This window comes from Melospiza melodia, chromosome 14 (genome assembly GCF_035770615.1).
Source record: "Melospiza melodia melodia isolate bMelMel2 chromosome 14, bMelMel2.pri, whole genome shotgun sequence".
Lineage (NCBI taxonomy): Eukaryota > Metazoa > Chordata > Aves > Passeriformes > Passerellidae > Melospiza > Melospiza melodia.
In genome coordinates, this window is record NC_086207.1 from 17,512,824 (window position 1) to 17,532,435 (window position 19,612).

General features: G+C 46.1%; 1 protein-coding gene across 3 annotated transcripts in view; it reads left to right on the forward strand.

The window, feature by feature from the left end:
• NSD1 (nuclear receptor binding SET domain protein 1) overlaps nt 1–19,612 on the forward strand; it is a 58,486-nt gene that overhangs the window by 17,391 nt on the left and 21,483 nt on the right. For 2 of the 3 annotated variants that reach the window (XM_063168993.1, XM_063168995.1), the window contains exons 4-15: nt 1,902–4,476; nt 7,804–7,925; nt 8,070–8,364; nt 10,096–10,205; nt 11,261–11,330; nt 11,647–11,765; nt 15,265–15,408; nt 15,846–15,969; nt 16,716–16,916; nt 18,295–18,474; nt 18,789–18,945; nt 19,240–19,445. In XM_063168993.1, the coding sequence (XP_063025063.1) occupies nt 1,902–4,476; nt 7,804–7,925; nt 8,070–8,364; nt 10,096–10,205; nt 11,261–11,330; nt 11,647–11,765; nt 15,265–15,408; nt 15,846–15,969; nt 16,716–16,916; nt 18,295–18,474; nt 18,789–18,945; nt 19,240–19,445 (4,303 nt within the window). The remainder of the gene's footprint in view (nt 1–1,901; nt 4,477–7,803; nt 7,926–8,069; nt 8,365–10,095; nt 10,206–11,260; nt 11,331–11,646; nt 11,766–15,264; nt 15,409–15,845; nt 15,970–16,715; nt 16,917–18,294; nt 18,475–18,788; nt 18,946–19,239; nt 19,446–19,612) is intronic. The other variant, XM_063168994.1, reaches the window with a different exon arrangement.

Here is a 19,612-nt window from a genome sequence, read left to right on the forward strand (position 1 = left end):
GAGCTGTTTTGTGTAATATGTTTTTATTTCTTTGAATCTGCACAGTACAAAATATTCCTTTATGCCTGAATTTGTACTTTGACAGCTTCTGTGAGACTGACTGCAGCAAGTCAGCCAGGGAAGGGATTCTTTGTGTCCTTACAGCAGCATAGTTTATAAACTGCCAGGAGTTTCCAGGCTCTCTTCTATGCTGGGGTGTGGCCTGCTGCTTCTATTGCCCTGGACAGCTCTGGAAGGCAGAGGAATCTGGGCTCTGTTGGTGTGGGATCTGTTTAGCAGCACAGCCCTCTCCTGCTGTGGATTGCAGCACTGCTAAAAAACTTCTGTGCTCTTTGGCTGCTCTCAATCAGAGGTGGAGTTGCATGCTTCACTAGATCACTGGCTGAGATAAAGCAGTGGGGTTTTTAGCACTGCTTCAGTAATTCTCTTTATAGAAACCTGTTAGGACTTATAATTTGACTTGGAAAATGCTTTGTCAGTGAGCCTGTGGGAATGAGTTTTGTGGCTCATCGCACCATCTCCGTTTCCAAACATAACAGCCCTGAGCAGTTGTAGCCAGTTAATGTAATGTGACACAGGGGTCTGGTCTATGTCTTTAGGAAGGTGACTGCAGAAATTAACTCGTTGGAATAGCTGAAGTGGAGAACTGCAGAGGCTACTGTGTTGCTGTGAGAGAGCAAATAGTTACACTAGGCAATGGTATCTGGTTTTTCTTTTTTTTTTCCTACTCTAAAGCTTTATAACCTGTGTTAGTGCAGAACCATCAGATTGAATGTGCTCTTGCAGATGTGAGTCCCTGGGGGCAGTGGCCTTATTTGGTTTTTCTTTTCCAAGGGCATGTTCAGTATCTTCTTTAAGGACTTCTCTCCTTGTGCTCTCAACAACTAGTGACATGCTCCCAAGTAACTTCTCTGGTCCTAGAAGTGCTGCGTGGCTGAAATCTCATTCTAAATGTAAATGGAGTGCCAGCATGCCTGCAGTTGAGGGAATCAAACGTTTGTTACTCACATAAATGTCCAGGTTTGCACCCCTGGAAGCCAAAATTGATGCAAAGCTAAGAGTATTTGGCTGGATTGCTATCAGGTTTTCTTGAATCTGCTGAGATGAGACTTTGTTGGTTTGGGTTTTTCTTTAGGAAAAAAGTGTCAGCAATGTGAATTGTTCCTCCTGCCTTGGAATTGGTTTTGATTTTAGGAGCAGTTGTGAAGCTCTTGGTTTGCTGTTGTGCAGCCAAAAACTATACATGCAGATAAGAAACAAGTTTCTTATTGATTTTGAGTGTTAGCAGAGGTTCCTGTTAAGTATGCAGAGAGCTTTCTGGTTTTCCTACAGATACAGAGTTATACTGGGAGAATTCCCAGGAATGAACATTGTGAACTTGATAGAGCACATCTTAGATGTGTGTGGAGCTCATGTTAGTCCCGAGGTGAGTTGATGGAGAGGGCAGATCGTGCTCTGAATTCAGGGGATGCAGGAAGAATCAACAATGAGGACAGCAAGCAGGTCTGCTCAGATATTTTGAGGAAAACAGTGCTGCATTTGCCTTGTGAGGCTTGCTGGCTGTAGCTTTGCATTTCTGTGCCAGGGATCCATACCATATGCATTGCCCTTTACAGGCTGTTGTGTTCAGGGTGTGTTGGCATGCCAAGACATCCGATTCTTCAGAGACCTTTACTTTCCAGGGACCTTTTTACTGTTCTGGGAATGCACAGGGCTCAGCTGGAATGCAGGGTGCTTACCCAGGAGCAGTACTTCCTGTGTCTGCCAGACACAGTCCCAGGGAATTGTCTTAAAGATGCAAAATGCAGGAATGTCTCTGTGTTCCGTGCCTTGTGCTCCTTGCTTTTACCTCTTTAAGTACCTACTTAAATTTTGTCTTCTTTTTGTCTCCAACTTTTAAGGTTCCTCAGAAATTTAGAGCTAAATGGGAAGTCAGTGTTGGACAGGCAGAAGACATTCTTCTTGGGGGTCCAGAGGATCAGAAGTGCAGCCAGAGCTCGAGTGAGCCGGACAGCGAGAAGGACGTGCAGCTGGAATACTACAGCAATGGCCCTGGGGCAGAAAGGGACACGCAACTGAACGGCTGCTTAAAATCCCTGGCTTTTGACTCCAGACACGTGGCCAGTGAAAAAGGAAAATTGCACATCAAGCCACAGGTGAAAACAACCTCTGAAAGCAGAAAAAGGACTAGAGTAAAAAAGAGTGGCGCCAGAGGGGAAACATCGAGGGAAGAAATCAAAGACAAAACACCAGAGAGCGTAGTTAGAAACGTGATTGTTGGGGACCTACCAGAGAAGCACGCGTCTCACGAGCTTCGGCGCATTGCCAACAGCCTGACAGCAGCCAGCAGCACCAGGGAAAACCATTTGCTGTCCTCCTTTGGAGAAAGACGCTTTGAAAAGACACCTCTAAAACCAGACTATGAGAATCGTAAAAGTGACACTCTGAAAAGCACCCTCCAAGGAGATGTGTTTTCCAGCCCATCTTTTGAGAGAGAGAAGAGCTCTCTGGGCATTTTGTGCAGTTCCAAGTTACAAATACACTATTCTGCCTCTGATGGTGGTGTTGAGAAAAAACAAACTGAATCAGATTCATCCTCTTCCCTCTCTGATGGTGGGAACAGCGATGTAGATACCATGGACCAAAGTTCAGAGAGAGCCTCTAGTGCTCTTGAAGTTAGTGATTCTTCAGATAAAGTGGAGAAGGACTTTGCTATGACATCAAGTGGAAACATTAAACTTTCCATGTATCTTTCTCAGAAGAGCAGCAGAAGGGCCAGGAAGAAGTCGCACAGAGATCGCAAAGCTCTGGGAGGTTCGGTAACCAACAGACTTGATGCTGAATTTGTGGATGGGGAGCTTGAAGTAGGTTTGTCTGATGCTGAGATGCCATTGACACCTCTCGAGTGCTCTTCAGATGTGAGAAATTACAATCTTTCCCTAGCAAACAAGCACACTACCCCCCAAAGTGTTTCCAAGGATGGCTCCTGGCCTGCTGTTACAAATCAAGCAGTCTTGAAATCAAAAAGCGTGAAATTACCCGGAAGCAGAAGTATAAAATGTAAACATAAAGAAAAGGTTGCTGGGTTGGAGCCTTCTCTTGCAGAAGAGGAGGGTGGTGTGAATCACTGTTCTTCAGATACCAAAGGTTTCTCTGGCCTTTCAAGAGATTCTCTTCAGAGAAGTGGAAAAGTTGATGGTCAGAAACTGTTAAACAACATGCATGAGAAACCCAGGGATTCTGCTGAAATTGAAACAGCCGTGGTGAAGCACGTTCTGTCAGAGCTGAAGGAACTGTCCTATCGGTCCATGAATGATGATGCCAGTGACTCTGGCACTCCAAAGGCCACAGTACCTTTGCTTTTCTCTTCTGCTTCTGGTCGTTTGCCCATTGAACCAGATTACAAATTCAGCACCTTGTTAATGATGTTGAAGGATATGCATGACAGTAAGACAAAAGAGCAGCAACTGATGACTGGTCAAAATATAGTCCCATTTCGAAATACCAGCACAAGTGATGGTTCTGGAAGCAATTCTGCAAGTGGTCTCAAGTCTTTGTCCATTGTAGGTCCCCCATATAAAATAGAAAAAAATGGAGATTGTGTCCAGGAAACAGTAACTCCAAACTCTGCTCTAAGCAACTCCTCATTTTCACGTGGTCCTCCAACCAAGTTGACAGGGATTGGTACTGGTAAAAGGGAGCCTGCGAGTGCTGCTGTTTCTGGGACAAACGGCACAAATTGCATGTCCAAACGCAACTGTTCAAAATCTAAGCAGTCATCAAAGCTTGGAGATAAAACAGTTTCAAACAGAAAGGACTTAAAACCAGGAGGGCCAAGTAAGTTGCTAAGTCGGTTACCCAGAGATTCAGGAGAACGTTCATTCCGTGGGCACAGTTCGGTTACCAGTCCTCTAGGGAATGAGGCAGAAGATACTGAGAGGAAGGAGTGTATTGATTTAACAGAGCATTCAACTGATGAAGACTCTGCCTGTTTATCTGATGACAATTTAGGTCGTATTGGAAGGAGACCTGAAGCTGGTAGAAAAAAAGAGAGCTGCAATTCTACTGAAAATGGGGAGAGTCCAGACTTGGATTCAGAGGCAAATAGTGAGAGCTCTCTTGGTGATGAGTCTAATGATACCAATCACGTAGCACCCAAAAAGCGATGGCAGCGTTTTAACCAAAGCAGTGCTAGATCTAATAAGCACACCAGTAGATCTAGGGAACAAGGAAACTTGGAGAGTGCCTTTGGCCTGAATTCTCGTGGCTTTTCACTGAAGGGAAATGAGTGCTTGGGACGTAGGCATTCCCCTCATTCAAAGGTGCTTGAGGGAGACTTGGCAGTTCAGGACTTTGAGAATCGTTTAGACTTAGTTGATAAACGTTTGAATGTATGTGGTAAGCCAAACACCAGTGTGATGGACTCAGAAACAGAGCTTGGCAACTTTGCTCCCCAGTCTGAATTCTCTGCACAAGGTAAGGGAGCTGGACTTGCGCCAGAGTATTTGTATACATTTTACACTTTTTCATTTAAAGGATAAGTTACAGAACTTGTGGCTGACAATGTGAAGATATCTACATCTGAGCAGAAGAAAGTGTGGGACCTTGGTTTGAGTTCTGTAAGCATGGAGGACGAAGGAGGCAGAGTCATTATGCGTTTGTACTCAGGTTATTGGTCAGAAAATTTTGCACACATTAAAAATCTTTAGTTCTTCTACAGTGAAAGGTAAAATAAGAATTCTTCTGACCCTGGGATTTTTTTTTAACTTATGCCTTCATAATGTGTTCCTTAGAGCCACAAATTTGATGTTAGTGGGGTAGGTCAATGCTAGAAAGTTCCAGAAAACTGAGCCTCAATGGCTGCTCTGTTTTTTATCTTTCATAGTCCTCTTTGACATAGTTTGTCTTCGGTTGGTTCTGTAGGATTTCCTCAAGACAATGTGTTGGGAGGTTTTTGGTTTTTAGTGTGGAATTTTATTAGCTGCTCATAGTGACTTGTGGAGCCCTACAGATTTCCTAATTTACAGTTCTGGTGTGGCTGCCTGATGGGTGAGAGAGAACAGAAGAGAGGGAGGCTGAGCTGGAGGTGGGTCTGGAATATGGCAGGCAGAAGTAAGGCAGCAGCACTGGAAGGGAAATGATCCAAGCAGGAGGAGGCTTCTGAGGGCCTCTCCCACAGAGGTGGGGACATTTGGTTAAAGCCAATGGAAGAAATAAAAGAGTGTGTGGAAGAATAGGGAGAACAGAACCTTATTCAACATGTACCATCTTCTGGCTTCTGCAGGGAATCTGGGGAAACACACCTTAATAAAACCAATAAAATTAGGTTTTTGCATAGGTTTCACCACACTAATTGCTCTAATCTAACTGTGATATCATAAAATGATACAACTTATCATTATTTTGAGCCTGTGTGCATTCTGTCACTTATGTGTTCTCTCAGTGCAGATTTTGATGTGTGTATTTTGCTTTTTGTCGTTGCTGGAGGCAGCCTGCACTTCTGTTTCAATTGTGGCAAAGGCAGCTCTTGGCTTGGTGGTTGTGGGACCTGCCCAAGGCAAGTTGCAGCAGGCACAGAAAACAAGCCTATAGGGTGTAACACCTGGGGTAAAAGTTCTGGTTTTCAGTCATGACGAGCTTAATCATTCACTGACTCTGGCTGGGTCTGTGTGTTTTTGAGGACTGAGGTCTCTGTAGAGCAGGTGAGAGGATGCACGTTCTGGGGGTTCTTCCTTCACACTGAGATCCTGGCAGGTTCTTAGAGCCTCATGGTGGTTTGGCAGTTGAAGCATTCCTCTGTGATGCTGTGTGAGGTGAAGATGAAGGTGTGCAGAGCGAGCTAGGGAAGAGGAGGTGCTGAGAGGCAGTAAAGTTGGGAGGGCAGTGCCAGAGGAAGGCAGCAGGCTCTGGGCGAGGGGACAGCAGTGTGAGGACTGTACAGGGATGCAGCAGCAGGCAGGGCCTGGGTTTGCTGACAAAAGTGCCAGATCAACAGCTGCAGCATAAACTAATTCCCCTGCCCTACACAGCATGTGAGCTCTGTACCCACCCACCCCCTTTGTACGGATGTGCTGTGGGGAGACACCAGTGCCACTGGCAGGGCTGCTGTGACATCCCCAGTGCAGGTGGGGCTGAGTCAACCTCTAATGCTCTGTTGAGACCATTCCTTTATGGTGGGCAAGGTCTAGAAAGCAGAGAAGCTGATGCTGGAAACTGGACTGACTACAGTGCTTTGAGATGTGAGCAATCCTTGCCCACAGCAGGCAGCTTCAGTGTGAGAGAAAACAGATTGCAGTCACAACTGTGCCATTTCCACTAAGCTCAAACTGCATAAAGTCTTCATCATAGTTAAATGGCAGCATTGGGCATAATTTTGCCACAAACCTTGTACAGTGGTTTAGAGCAAATAAGGCAGACGTGAAGATTGGTGGATTTGGCTGATGTAAGCCAATTTTATAAATAATAGTTTCATCAGGTCTGTGATTTGCCACTGTCAATCTGCATTTGGGATTCTTGTATGGGATTCCTTTTGGGAACAAAAAGCAGTTAAACCAGCCCTTCTGGCACAGTGCTGTGTACTCTGCTGCACAGTTTTGGGGCTCTAAATAGTTGCCTGGTGAGGATATTCATCCCATAACTGCTTATGTGCTGAAATGTGTGTTTCACTCTGACACCTGTGCAGAGTGTTAATAGAGGCTGAAAATAGCTGTGTTTGAGAAAGTTGTTTCTTTCTTCTCTTTTGGCCAAGTTTGAAATTTTCATGCTTGTTTAACCACAAAGCCACAATAAAATGTAGCAATCTTGTCCAACATCCCTGTTCTGAAGCATTGCATTGAAATGCTTTGTTATAAAATGCTTCCGTTTTAAAGAAGAAAAAGCCACCTCCTACAAATGAAATGAAGCAAAGAGAATATTTATTGTTTGTTCCAAAGCTTCCAGGAGATGCAGGTATATTCCTGACTAGGGGAAATCTTTGGGCAGTATTATTTAATGACTTTGAATGGTAAAAAGGAGAAAAGTCAGAGATATTCAGAGGTATTCTGAGAAGTGAGAAAAAGACATAAATGTGTATCACCTTGCTTTTGCAGTTTGCTAAGAAGAGTTGTTCTAGTGTCAGGGATGAGTTTTTTGGAGCTTGCCTTGTGTTGTTGTGTCGAGGTGGTGTGGTTAGGGTTGTGGTGAGGAAACACCTTTTACCTTGCAATGCCACCACACTGTGCAGAGACAAGAAGTGCTGCAGTCACTGGCTCCCTGATCTCACTGTGGAACAAACAAAGCAATAAATGGGCTCACAGCAGCAGATGGGGAATTTGTAGTATATAAAAAAATGCCAGGGAGGAGGAGAAGGGAAGGAATTAAGCTTATGTGTTCCTAGTGAAACTAGTGACTGAACTGTGTTATAGGAAAGCAGTATTTTCCTGTGCCCCTGCACTAAAACCAAAAGAGTTTGAGTAAACAGCAAAAGTGTAACGAGTTGCTAATGACCTTTGGTTCTGGTAGAAGTACTGCAGGCAAGTTAGATGTAGCTTGTAGGGACATGTTGGGTGAAATTTCAGGAGTCTCTCAGTCTGATGTGTTTTGATTTCTTACCTGAACTGCATGAAGTCTTTAAAAATTCCCCCCTGCTAAGTTGGGATTTTAGAAAATAGGAGACTCAAAAATTCTTTGGGCTGTCTCAGAGAGAGAATTATCAGCTCTTCCCACATGGAACCTCTGGAAGAGAAGGCAGGAACAGCTATTATCCACAGATGTCTTGTGATCATCTCAGAAACACAGTCTTGAAGCTGCTTTCCTTTTTCTTAGCACATTCAGAGAGGAAGCGCCTTAGAAAGCCGAGTAAACGGCTTCTGGAATATGCAGAAGAATATGATCACTTGTTTGCACCCAAGAAAAAATCAAAGAAGGGCCAGGAGCAATCACAAAAGGTGGGTGAAGGCCAACGAGCTCTTTGTGGTTATTTCTCCAGGGCTCTGGTCTGTGTGTGTTTATGTTCTTTGTGGTTGAGTGTTCTTGCTGTGTGCAGTGCCATGCAGAGTGAATGTTTTCACCAACATATTTCACCATGGCAGGTGAATTCTGTGGCGAGGTCTGAATGTGAAGGAGGTGCTCCTGCACAATGCAGTCCTGACAGAGAGACCCAGCGGGGGCCAAGTTCTTTGGTTTCAACTCCATCTTCAACCAAAGAGTCCCCTCCTGTCCTTGAAGCAGAGTGTTCCTTCTCAGAACTAGGATCCCACTCCGCTGATACCCCTAGTCAAGCTCAAGGAGGATCTTCAGATTTTCCAGAGGTGGTGGTTCTGTCTTCCTCGGATGTTTCTGAAGTTTCTGCTTCTCCAGATGCAGAAGAGGGATTCCTGAAATCAGGTAAGTGGCAGGTGGTGTGATGCTGCTTTTGTAAGTGAAAGTAACTCAAGTTCCATGAAAAATCATTCTTGGGACAGCATGAAAAGATCAGTGGCTGTTGCCACTGTTTGTTCTTGCCTTCTTCACTCACTGACTGTTACTGTGTTGAGAAGAGAGAGAGGGCAGGTGCAAGGGTGTCCAGTGACCTAGTACTGTTGGCTTCCTGTAGACTGTGGTGGTCCTTCTTAGATCCTTGCACAGAATGCTTCTTTTGTCCATATAAAAGAGGCCACAACTCCTTCTCTGAGTCCTTTCTGTGTGTGCTTCCAAACAGTGACATTCCTTCAGCCTGACAGTTTCTTGTTGCTGTAAACCCCTTTGGATGGACATTGCTGTGCTGAGGGTGATGCACAAAGTCTGAGCTTCATGGAGTGATCTTTGCTGTCCTAGAGAGCTCAGGGAGCTGTAGCACAAAATTCCCTCTGGAAGAACTTCCTACTTAATTGGTTCTAAGCATCTGTAGAAATTTTTGGGGATTTGTGTGAGCAGCAAGCCAGGTTCTTAGTCTTCAGTAAGGCACAGTGCAGAAGGAGTGTGGTCTGAGGGGCCTTTTCCCTTTCCAGCAGTGTCAGTCCCAGAGATTCCTTTCAGTGTGTTTATTCTCTGATAGCATCTAAAGATGTGTCCAGAGTTAAAGCCCTGGTGTTTTGGCTGTGCTGGCTTGGAGGGAACACTGTTCCTAAAGGACTTGCAGTCAAAGAAAATAAACCAAGTCAGCAGATTTTTGGTCAGTGGGAGGTCAGTTAGCCTCTCATGTGTGAGGGAAGAGGAATTGCCTCTGGAGACTTGTGGGCGTCACAAGGAAGGGAAGTTGGAGAGGATTAAAGGAGGAAAACTGAGGACGCAAACCCAAGATTGGAGATGCAGGAGAACACAACAGGCTGCAGCAGTGGGAGCAAACCTCCAGTCTGCAGAGGTTGTGTAGCTCTTTTCAGTCATTTCCCCTCACCTTTTGCTGAAGCACACAGAGTGGGCAGAAGCTTGTCTTGAGGGTTAGGAGTGTGATGGATGAGCTGTGCCTGCAGAGGTGTCAAAGGGCACAGCTGAGACTGTCGAAGGCAGCGGATGAATGGGGTGGGATGGGTAACAGGCTGTGTCTGCAGAGTGTCTGCACTCGGCATCAGCATTTCCTGGTTCTAAGTTTATACTGTTGCCAAAATTAGTGAAGGAACCCAGGTCTAGCAACTTGCTACCTCCTGAGGGCCAGGATAAAGCTTGAGGAGGAAATAGTTTTGTTGGATTATCTTTTCTCAAGTAGTTTTAACCAGGATTGTGATCTTCAGCCTGTTTACTGCAGCAGCATGAACACTGATGTGAGGGGTGTGGGAGTGTAGGCAGGGCTGTGTCAGTGGTAGGACTGGCTTATGCAGATCAAAGTGTTTGGGAAATTATGATGTGAATTGGGCTGCCAGCATGTGTTACCTGCTGGCAGTGAGTTCACAGCCTCTCTTCTGTGGGTGGATTTTTATATTACATATTGAGGTGAGCCTGAAGGTCATGACAGACTGAGGTCTGCTTTTATTGAAGTTGTACAGAAGCAGGTAATTGGCATCTCTGCCCTGGGAGCTTATGATCTCAAAGACAGGGTGAAGCAGATTATTTTGAACTGTTGGCTGATATTTACTTAATGGCCTTAATCTGATGGAAGACAAGAAAACCCCTGTTTATCTGATGTGAAGGGTTTCATTGCAGGAAACTTCGAAAGCAAGCGTCAGAGGAAGCCCACTAAAAAGCTCTTGGAATCCAATGACTTGGACACTGCCTTTATGCCAAAGAAGGAGGAATGGACTCCCCAAAAGAAGGTACTTCCCTTCCAGCTCTTTTGAAAACTAGATAGAAAGCAGGCCCAGACAGCAGATCCTGCTAAACAGGACACAATGCAATGGGATGTGGTTTTTTGTTGGCTGCAGCCCAGGAGCAAAGGTCCACCCTTCCCAAAGGTGCTGGTTGCTGTGTTATGATGAAATAATCCACTGTCCCCCACCCCTCTCCACTTGTAAAGGGGGATTGGGTAGTTTTGGTTTAAAATCTTCTTTTTAAATTTGATTTATATGGAAAAGGAGTCATTTGGATGCTGGCTGGAAAGGTATGAGCAGAAATGTTCTGCACAGTGGCTTTCTGTCACGTTACAACGTAGCTTGAACTTGAACTCAAGGCTTTGTCCTTTTCCATCCGATTTCCTCTGAGCAGTATTTTCTTTGTTACCTTCCCAAGTGAGCTGGTGAATGCATGTAAGTGCAGAGCTTGAAGCAGGATGGAGGCTTGAGGTGAATGATATGTAGGATACCTTGTTTGGTTCAGATTTTTAAAGAAAATTCTGCTCTTCTCCACTGAATACTCAATATTCAATGACATGGTTTGGAAAAATGCAACTTATTTATTTCAGATCATGTGCCTGCACAGAACTTGTTGCCACTGTTCCTAAAGTTGACTAATAACACTTCTGTCCTTTTTCTTTCTCTGTGAGGCACAGTCTTAGTACAGTTATCTCTGTTGCAGTAATGTAGAGGCCAGTGTATCTCAGTCTTAAGGTGTGTAAAAGTGTAAACTCAGAAGAGAATGTCTTCTCCCATCACCTTGCAGAGTATTAACAGCCTTTTTGGGAGAGCATAGGAAGCAGTGAATGGTGCTGATGAGCACAAGACACATCAGATTCCACATTCCTCCCTTCACAGAGACAGACTTTTACATGTGTGATTTATCACACACACAAACCAAATATTTTCTTGTAAAATTTCTGATGAATTCATGATCTGGATGGTAAATTAGGTATTGCAGTCATTCCAAAAGGTTTCACAGCTGAGGAGTGTGTGCCTCTGTTTTCATCTGGTGACTTGACTCTCTCTCCTGTTTGTAGGGTACTGGCCCTTCAGAGAGTGACAGCTCTGAGCTCTACTCACCAGCCCACTTCCAGGACGTGGGAGAAGGTAAGTGAAGGCAGGGATAGCAGGGCAGACTGTTGGGATATTGGGATCAGTGCCTGTGGAACTGTGTGTGTGTCTAAGTGCTTGGTGCTCTGGGTTCAGCAGCCCAGCAAAAGTTGCTTTAACCAATATGAGTTGGTGTTTGTGTGGTGGCTGCAGGGCAGAGGGCTGAGTGCCTGGAGGATGGTATTGCCCCAGCCCTTAGGCCCTCAGAGAATACAGGACCCAGCCTGAAGCTCTCAGGCTGCAGAACTTACTGGTGTCACCTGCAGCAAAAGAATTCTTTCTGCATTTTCCTTGAATGGTTTTTCTGTTGCAGCTTCTGAAAAGCTCTTGGAGAAGCAGCGGAAGCGGAAGAGGCAGCGCCACACCTCTGCTGCAGTCCATTGCAAGAAGGAGAAGAATGAGGAGGGGCTGGGGGAGACCCCACACTCTGAGGTACTGTTGGATCTTCGTGCTCTCATCCCTGTAACCTGTTTGCTGCTTCCCAGGGTACTTGGCAGAGCCTAAGCCAGAGGCATTTTTGGGCCTGTCATTTGAGAATTTGTCCCACTGATGCAGCTGCATGAGCTGGGGTTAGGCTGAAGATACTGCCTTGATCTAGTTGCTATTTTATGATGATGCTTAACTCAGGCTCTGTTTTCAAACTGCTACTCAGCTAATTCTCTGTGAGAGAGGCTGTTCTGAATTCATGGAACCAGGTTTTACCTGGCATCTTGCTTTGCACCTCAGAAAATCAAACTGCTGTAAAAGGTCTTCTCTGGGGGTGGGTCTCCTGTCCTTTTACAAACTAGTTTGAAGCACAGGCACTAGACTGGACTTCAGCCCCTTCTGCTTGCACTTGAACACCAGGATGAGCCAAGAACCCCATTGGAGGGGCTGGGAGGGACTGTGTGACTGCTCACAAGAGCCTCTGGTTGCGTTCTGCCATTCAGCAGAAAGGGATAACTGGGGCAATTCCCTCTGCTTCATATTAGCAGGTCAGTGTACAAATATCTCTGACAAGCACATTTTGCCTTTTAGGAATGAGCCAGTTATCAGCAAGTGTAGGGGAAGCAAGACTTCCTGGGAGAGGCAGGACACCTCTGGGCCTCTCGCCATCGCCTCTCACTTCCAGTGGCCCAGGTTCAGCAGCAGGCAGGATAGTCAGTATGTATTTCAGGAGCCAATTATAGATCAATATTGTTATATTTGTTGTTGTAACCACAGTTTACAGGAGAACACAAACCTCACACCACTTTAAACAGTTCCAGCCATCCTGTTGCATTTTGGAAAGGGCGTTTGTGATAAAGTTGATAAATTGGGGTAATACCCTTGGTACATGTAAGCTTTCCTGTGCTGGTGTTGGTGTTCTTTTTGAAGTGTGCACAGCTGGACTAATGTTTTAAAACAGCCTGTACAAATACCTTTGCCAGTGCTGGGCATGGGCAGTTAACGTTTTCTGCTCTACCCACTAAGAGACAGCAAATTCTCTGTGAAAAGAGAGGCAGCTCAGAGCAGCAAAGTTCTAGGCCATGGCTCTGAATCCTGTACTCACTACTCACTGCACAGGAAACCCAGTCTTAACTGCCTCTAGATATAGACATTTGTATTGAGTATCAGATGGCAGGTATGGTGTAAACTATGCCAAAAAAAAAAGGTCAATGCTTGGCACCTTTGCCAGCCTTCCTTATTATGTAATTGTGTCTCTTCAGCTGCTGTGGTGGGTGTTCATCCCCTGGCTTAGGTGAGTATGGGGATGCTGTGGGGATGCAGTTGTGCTTTCATGTGGAATTCAAACCATGCTGCTCCCTCAGTGGCTGCACACACTGGGCAAGGAACTCCACTTTGCTAGAAAAAATACATGGTTTGATGCTACAGCCCAGTGAAGCCTTCCAAGGGAAAGAGGGCAGAGGAAAGCTTGTCAGCTTGGGCTGAGCTAAGCAGCTTTCTCTGACCTTGCCCGTCTGTGGAGCCAGGAGTGCAAATTTACAACATCAGGGCAGTAGGAGACTGACAGAATGGGATGGAAAATGCTGTTGAAATGCTTGTCAAGGTTGTGAGCCAAGGTCAGGCTGTGCCAAAGAACAGGTCAGGCTTTGGGATTGTGCCAGACACAGCAGCAGGGATGGTTCTGGAAGAAGACCTGGGATGAGCCTTTCTTTCTGCAGGAGGTATGGAGTGTTGCAGTGCTTGTGCTGGGCAGAGGAAGGAGGGGACACAGTGGCAGATCCTTGAGTGGCAATGCCTTTTTCCATGTTTACAAAGGATGGGCCTTGCTCATCCTGTCTAGCTCTGCCATCCCTTCCCTGGGCAGTTCTGGGAGCAGTGTTAGAACAAGGCTGTACTCTGTAAGGTGTGTTGGACTGGCAGTAGCCTGTAGTTGGGACTTTGCTTTTTTTTCTTTCTTTTTTTTTTTTTCTCTCAATAAAGTCAGTTTATACCATTCATCTTTGTAATGTATACTTCAATATACCCTCACTGCATCTGTGCATCATTGCTCCACAGAAGGCACATGGCTTTAAAGTGTCCCCAAATAAACTCATACTGCTCCATTCAGGGAATAGGGGAAAAACCAACAGTTCAGGCAAAGAAAGCATCATTATCTGAGCAGAATACTAGCTCCAGGTTCTTCCAGCTTTAAACTTTAGAAAGTCTTTATGTCCTTTGTCCTTTTTTTGCCCAGATTCAGAATGTGTTCAAAAGGCATTCAATTCAGCTTACAAGCTTTAGTAGCACCACAGCTCAGACTTTCCCATACAGAGTGTGGTGCAAAGCTCCCTCTCGTGATTGTTAGCTGGACAGGCTTGCACCAAACAGGGCTGGGAGTGATGGCTGCTGCTTCTGCCAGCACTTTGAATTCTCACAAGGTCTCTCAGGTGTACTATTTGTGCCTGGGTGTACAGTGGCTACAGCTTGATGACCCAGGGAGGAGCTGGCAGCTGTGCATTGAGATCACTCAGCTACCTGCAGTGAGCTGCCTTATTTAAAAGTGGCAGAGTCCTTAAAATGTTCTGCCTCAAAGCACGGAGCTAAAGGCATCATTTTAGTGCAGAATTAATGTCCTTAAATTGTCCCTGCTCTGGAGTGGCAGCTGGGGCTGCTGAGGCCACTGAAGTGTTCCCTAGACCTCCCAAGTGGGCTGGAAGCTGGCAGGATGGTGTTTTCTAGCCCTCATTTGCCTGCCCTGACAAAATCTGTGGCACTGCTGCAGGGTGTAGCTGCAGGACAGCCGTATTTTGTGCTAGAAACAAATGTCTCTAGGATACCTGCTATTCTTTCCTCCTGACTGCCTGGGCAGGTGCCATGGACACTGGGAAGCTTTGTGGCAGGATCCTTAACTTGGCCTGTGAGTGTGTGGTTGGACCTTTATCATTTGAAACCCATCCTTGCCCCAGGATGGTGTTTACCAGTGGGTGTTATGGGCAGTGCTGTACACTTGTACAGGACAGTGGGAGAGTCAGGATGGGCTGTGAATGCCCTGCTGTGCTCTCCTTTTGGGACTGGCTGATCTCATACTAACACAGGGCTTGTGTACCTTTGAGTCTATTTTACATGGCTTAGAACAAGCTGAGATGAGTGTAGAGGAAAAATGTAGTTCATTAGTGTGTGATAGGTGCTCTGAAGATTGAGGTTTTTCATTTCTGTTTCTAGTGCAAGTAGATACTGGAGTGCTTCTGACTTTTTCTACCTGATTTGCTTCCATTCAGGGCTCACTCCTTGATCAGAGAGGGGTTATGCACAGAAAGATAATTGTGCTGAGTGTGTATTTTTAATCATTTAGTAAACTAAGAGCTCCTTCCTTTCCTGTAAATCTTTTGGAGGAACTGTAAAGGGGGATGTTCTCTCCAGGGTGGGTAACACCTGCCAAACCCATTACGTGCTCAGTGACTGAATTTGTAGTTTCCAAGTCAGAAAGGTGCTACTGACAATCCTAATTCTAGTTTTCTCTTTAAAGGGGGAGACCTCGGTTCATGGGGCTGCAGCAAGCCCCAAGGAGGGTCATGAGGAGGGGTCAGAGAATGACCATGGAGTGCCTTCGTCCAAAAAGATACAGGGGGAGCGTGGAGGAGGAGCAGCTCTCAAGGAGAATGTGTGTCAGGTAACGTTCTTGAAGTAATCTCTTTGAAACTATCCCACTGTAAAGTGTTTTTGTGTGAGTTCTGAGACACCTTGGTGCCCTAGGTAAGCCCAGGTAACCTCCAAGTGCTCCAATTATTGTAGAACTAACCATTTTTTTGTGCTCTGTATCAAGCATTTCTCCTGCAATAACCTTTCTTCCTCTTAAAGTTCCCAGAGGTTAGGGAGAAGTGACCAGTGTAAGCTACATTTTACCAATGTAGGGTATCAGGGAGTTGGATGGTAAATAACAGTGGTTACACACAAACTGCCAGAATTAACAGACACAAGGAAAATGTAGCATTTTTCCCCGGGGGGGGGTCTCTGCTGGCAGTTCTGGCCAGCACGGGGGGTTGCTGCTGTGTGGGATGCTGCTGGGAGGAGAATTGCTCAAGCTGATACTGTGTTTCTCTCCCACAGATCTGTGAGAAGCCGGGGGAGCTGTTGCTGTGTGAGGCGCAGTGCTGTGGTGCTTTCCACCTGCAGTGCCTTGGGCTCTCCGAGATGCCAAAGGGCAAATTCATCTGCAATGAGTGTTCCACAGGTAGGGCAGGACTGTGGGAGTGATGTGCCTGCTCTAGGGCTGCTGAGTAGCTCTCAGTCCTCACATCATTGGTTTGATGTCTGATAACTTTCTGATGACTTTCTAATTAGAATCACAGGGTGATTTGGGTTGGAAGGGACCTTAAAGATCATCAAATTCCACCCCCCTGCCATGGGCAGGAGCACCTTCCACTAGAACAGGGTACTCCAAGCCCTGTCCAACCTAGGCTTGAAGACTTACAGAAAAGAGGCATCCACAGCTTCTTCTGTGCTAGGGCCTCACCACCCTCGTTTTTTCCTAATGTTTAATCTATTCTTTGTTGATTTTAAGCCACTAATAATGACTTCAAATATTTACCAGCCTTACTGTTGATTCAGACTTGGTGTACAAAGTGAATGTCCATGATCTGCTGGGAAAGAGATAAATTGTTACCTGGGACTCTGGAAAGGGGTCTGGTGGGGAGGTGAAGCCTTTTTCAGGCTGGAAAGGAGGAAATCTCAAAGTAGGGTTAGTAATTTTTTTAAAAATTTTCTTTTTTCCCTGGCCTGAAGTCCCAGCTGTAATAATATTTATTTTGATGTGGAGTTCTATTGCAGCTTCAGGCCAAAGCAGCCTGGTGCAGAGAGCTGTGCTCTGGGATGGGTGCAGCAGGCTGGGAAGTTGTGCTGTGCTGTTAGACAGCCCGGTGACAGCATCAGGCCCTCCTTTAGCCCTCCTGTGTGACCAGTGCCTTGCTCTTTCTGCAGGGGTCCACACCTGCTTTGTGTGCAAGAGCTGCGGGGAGGATGTGAAGCGGTGCTTGCTGCCCCTCTGTGGGAAGTATTACCACGAAGCCTGCATCCAGAAATACCCGCCCACAGTCATGCAGAACAAGGGCTTCCGCTGCTCCCTGCACATCTGCATGACCTGCCATGCTGCTAACCCAGCAAACATCTCTGCCTCTAAAGGTACCCAGTCCTCCAGGGTGGTCTGGGGGGTGCAGTCACCTGGTTTTTCTTATTTTCGTGTCCACCTGGTTCTTTGCACTGTTGCCTTTGTGTCCTTGCCACGGGCACTGGCTGTGTTTGCTGAGGAGTAGCTGCTCCCAGGGGAGTGGAAGGGGTGGTGTCAGAGAGTGAGGCTCAGCAGCACTCCCCATGGTCGGCCATGGCAGCTGGAATGTTCTCAGGCTGTCCCCAGGCTGGGATTCCTGCACGCCCAGCCTTGCCTCAGGCCTCAGTGGGTTTCTGAGTAAATCTCTGGAGCTGTACAGACACACTTGTGTTTCTCCCACCTGCTCCTCACTGTGCCAGTGCTGCAGATGGTGCCTTGCTTAGCAGCACGGGCTGTCAACACAGCAGCATCAAGAGCAGCACAGGGCAAACTATGATATTGTTCTACTAATCCATTTTTTTCTATGTAAACTCTCGTCTTGTAGAGGAGACACCCTTGGGCTAAGCTTCCTAAGCAAACATTTGTTTGAGCTGTTTGCAGCAATACCTTGACCTTTATCTCACATGATCAAACTTAAAACTTTTGTGATTGCTGTGTATTTTGCTTCTAAGGCTGCCTTCTTTAATCCTTGGTGTCTTAAGATGGGTGACAATAAGACTAGCTCTATTTTTATCCTCAGAGTCTGTGTCAAAGTTGGCTTTTCTGCCCCCATTTATCAGTATTTGGTGTAGAAAACAACACCAAGGCCAAAACACCACAGCCAGCCACTTCCCCACTGAACATTTGTTGACTGGCTGCTGCTTCTCAATGGTCACATTTACTCCTCATCTCCCACCTCTTCTTCCTGTTTATAGTCTGCTGTGAGGAACTGAAAACTGAGCTCAAAAACCTCACATAAACTAGGCCTGTAGGGAAGTCTGAATTGCCTGGAAGTTCTGGAATTTCAGGGTAAAATCTGATAAACAAGAGGCAAGTGCTTGTGTTTTCAGAAGCTACATGGATTGATTTCATTATGTGCAGCTAAGCACTTGGAACACCCCATCTGTAATTACTGTCGGAGCTGATTTAGTAATTATTTGTATATGATAGGAAGCAGTCCCAGTCTGTGAACTCTTGAACTGTTTCTACACAGCGTGGAGGATATTTTTCACTTCTAAATAATGCAATTTTATCTATGGTATAGGTATTACAGATTTTTTAATTTTATATATATATTTAGTTACATTAAATAACTTAATAGAAATCCAGTGAGTATATCATGGGTGATCTATAAAAATTAAAGATCAGCTTCCTTCTCCAGAGGTCATTTGGAGCTTAGGCATGAGTAGAGTCTAGTTTGAGCAGGAAGGAGGGGTGTTCCTGCAGGGGCTGACCGTGTGGCTGCCGTGCCAGGTCGCCTGATGCGCTGCGTGCGGTGTCCGGTCGCGTATCACTCCAACGACTTCTGCCTGGCCGCCGGCTCCGTGGTCCTGGCCTCCAACAGCATCATCTGCCCCAACCACTTCACTGCCCGCCGGGGCTGCCGCAACCACGAGCACGTCAACGTCAGCTGGTGCTTTGTCTGCTCGGAAGGTGAGCTCGCCTGGCCCCAGGGAATGCCCTGCCCAGAGTTCATTACAAGAGGGAAGAGCTTTTCCCATTCCCAGTGGGAACTGCAGAGAGCAGACTCCCTCCCTAGCTTTCCACATTTAAGTTCAGCTTCAGATTACAAGGTTTTTTTTGGATTTCTGGATTCTTAGAGGGTTCTTTTTTTACCATGAATAAGGCCCAACTTTTGAAAAGAGCTTGCACGAGACCATCATTCCCTTTTTCCATGTCTGTCTGGAAATGGGGAGTGCAGGGCTTCTGCACAGTGACTGATAAGTTTCTCCTCTTTCTCTTTGCAGGGGGCAGCCTTTTATGCTGCGAGTCGTGCCCGGCTGCGTTTCACCGTGAGTGTCTAAACATTGAGATGCCAGAGGGAAGCTGGTATTGTAATGATTGCAAGGCAGGCAAAAAGCCACACTACAAAGAAGTAGTCTGGGTGAAAGTTGGGCGCTACAGGTAGGTGAAGATAGAACAGACTTGTCCCCGTTCCTCCTTCATGCAGTGCTCATGGTGGTGGAGGTGAGGAGCTGCTCCTCTCTGCAGGGTTCATTGCAGCAGACTCTGCATTTTTTTGCATGCACATTGCTCATAAAATGTGAGCTTTTCTCCTCCAGTAGCCTCTTTTCTCCCCACCAGCCTTGCTGGTAAGCCCTCACACACTTTTTCCCATGCCTCCATGCAGTAACATACTTTTGAGGTGTCTGGAAATGGGGAAGCCAGAGGTTTCATCTGCCCTTCCCTGTGTTGCAGGTGGTGGCCAGCTGAGATTTGCCATCCTAGGACAATTCCTGTCAACATCCAGAAAATGAAACATGACATTGGTGAGTTCCCTGTGCTGTTCTTTGGCTCCAAGGACTACCTGTGGACCCACCAGGCTCGTGTGTTCCCTTACATGGAAGGTGATGTCAGCAGCAAAGACAAGATGGGGAAAGGTGTTGATGGCATATACAAAAAAGGTAACTTGCCTTCATCCAGGGAAGTACATGGTCTTACCTTCTTCATTTCTCTTTGGAAAAGTGCCATTCATGCAGCAGTGAAACATGTCTTCTTATAACTGAAGTGAAATTAAATGCGTAGAATAAGCTGCTGCTTATGTAACATCCAGCATGCTCAGAGTGTTTGT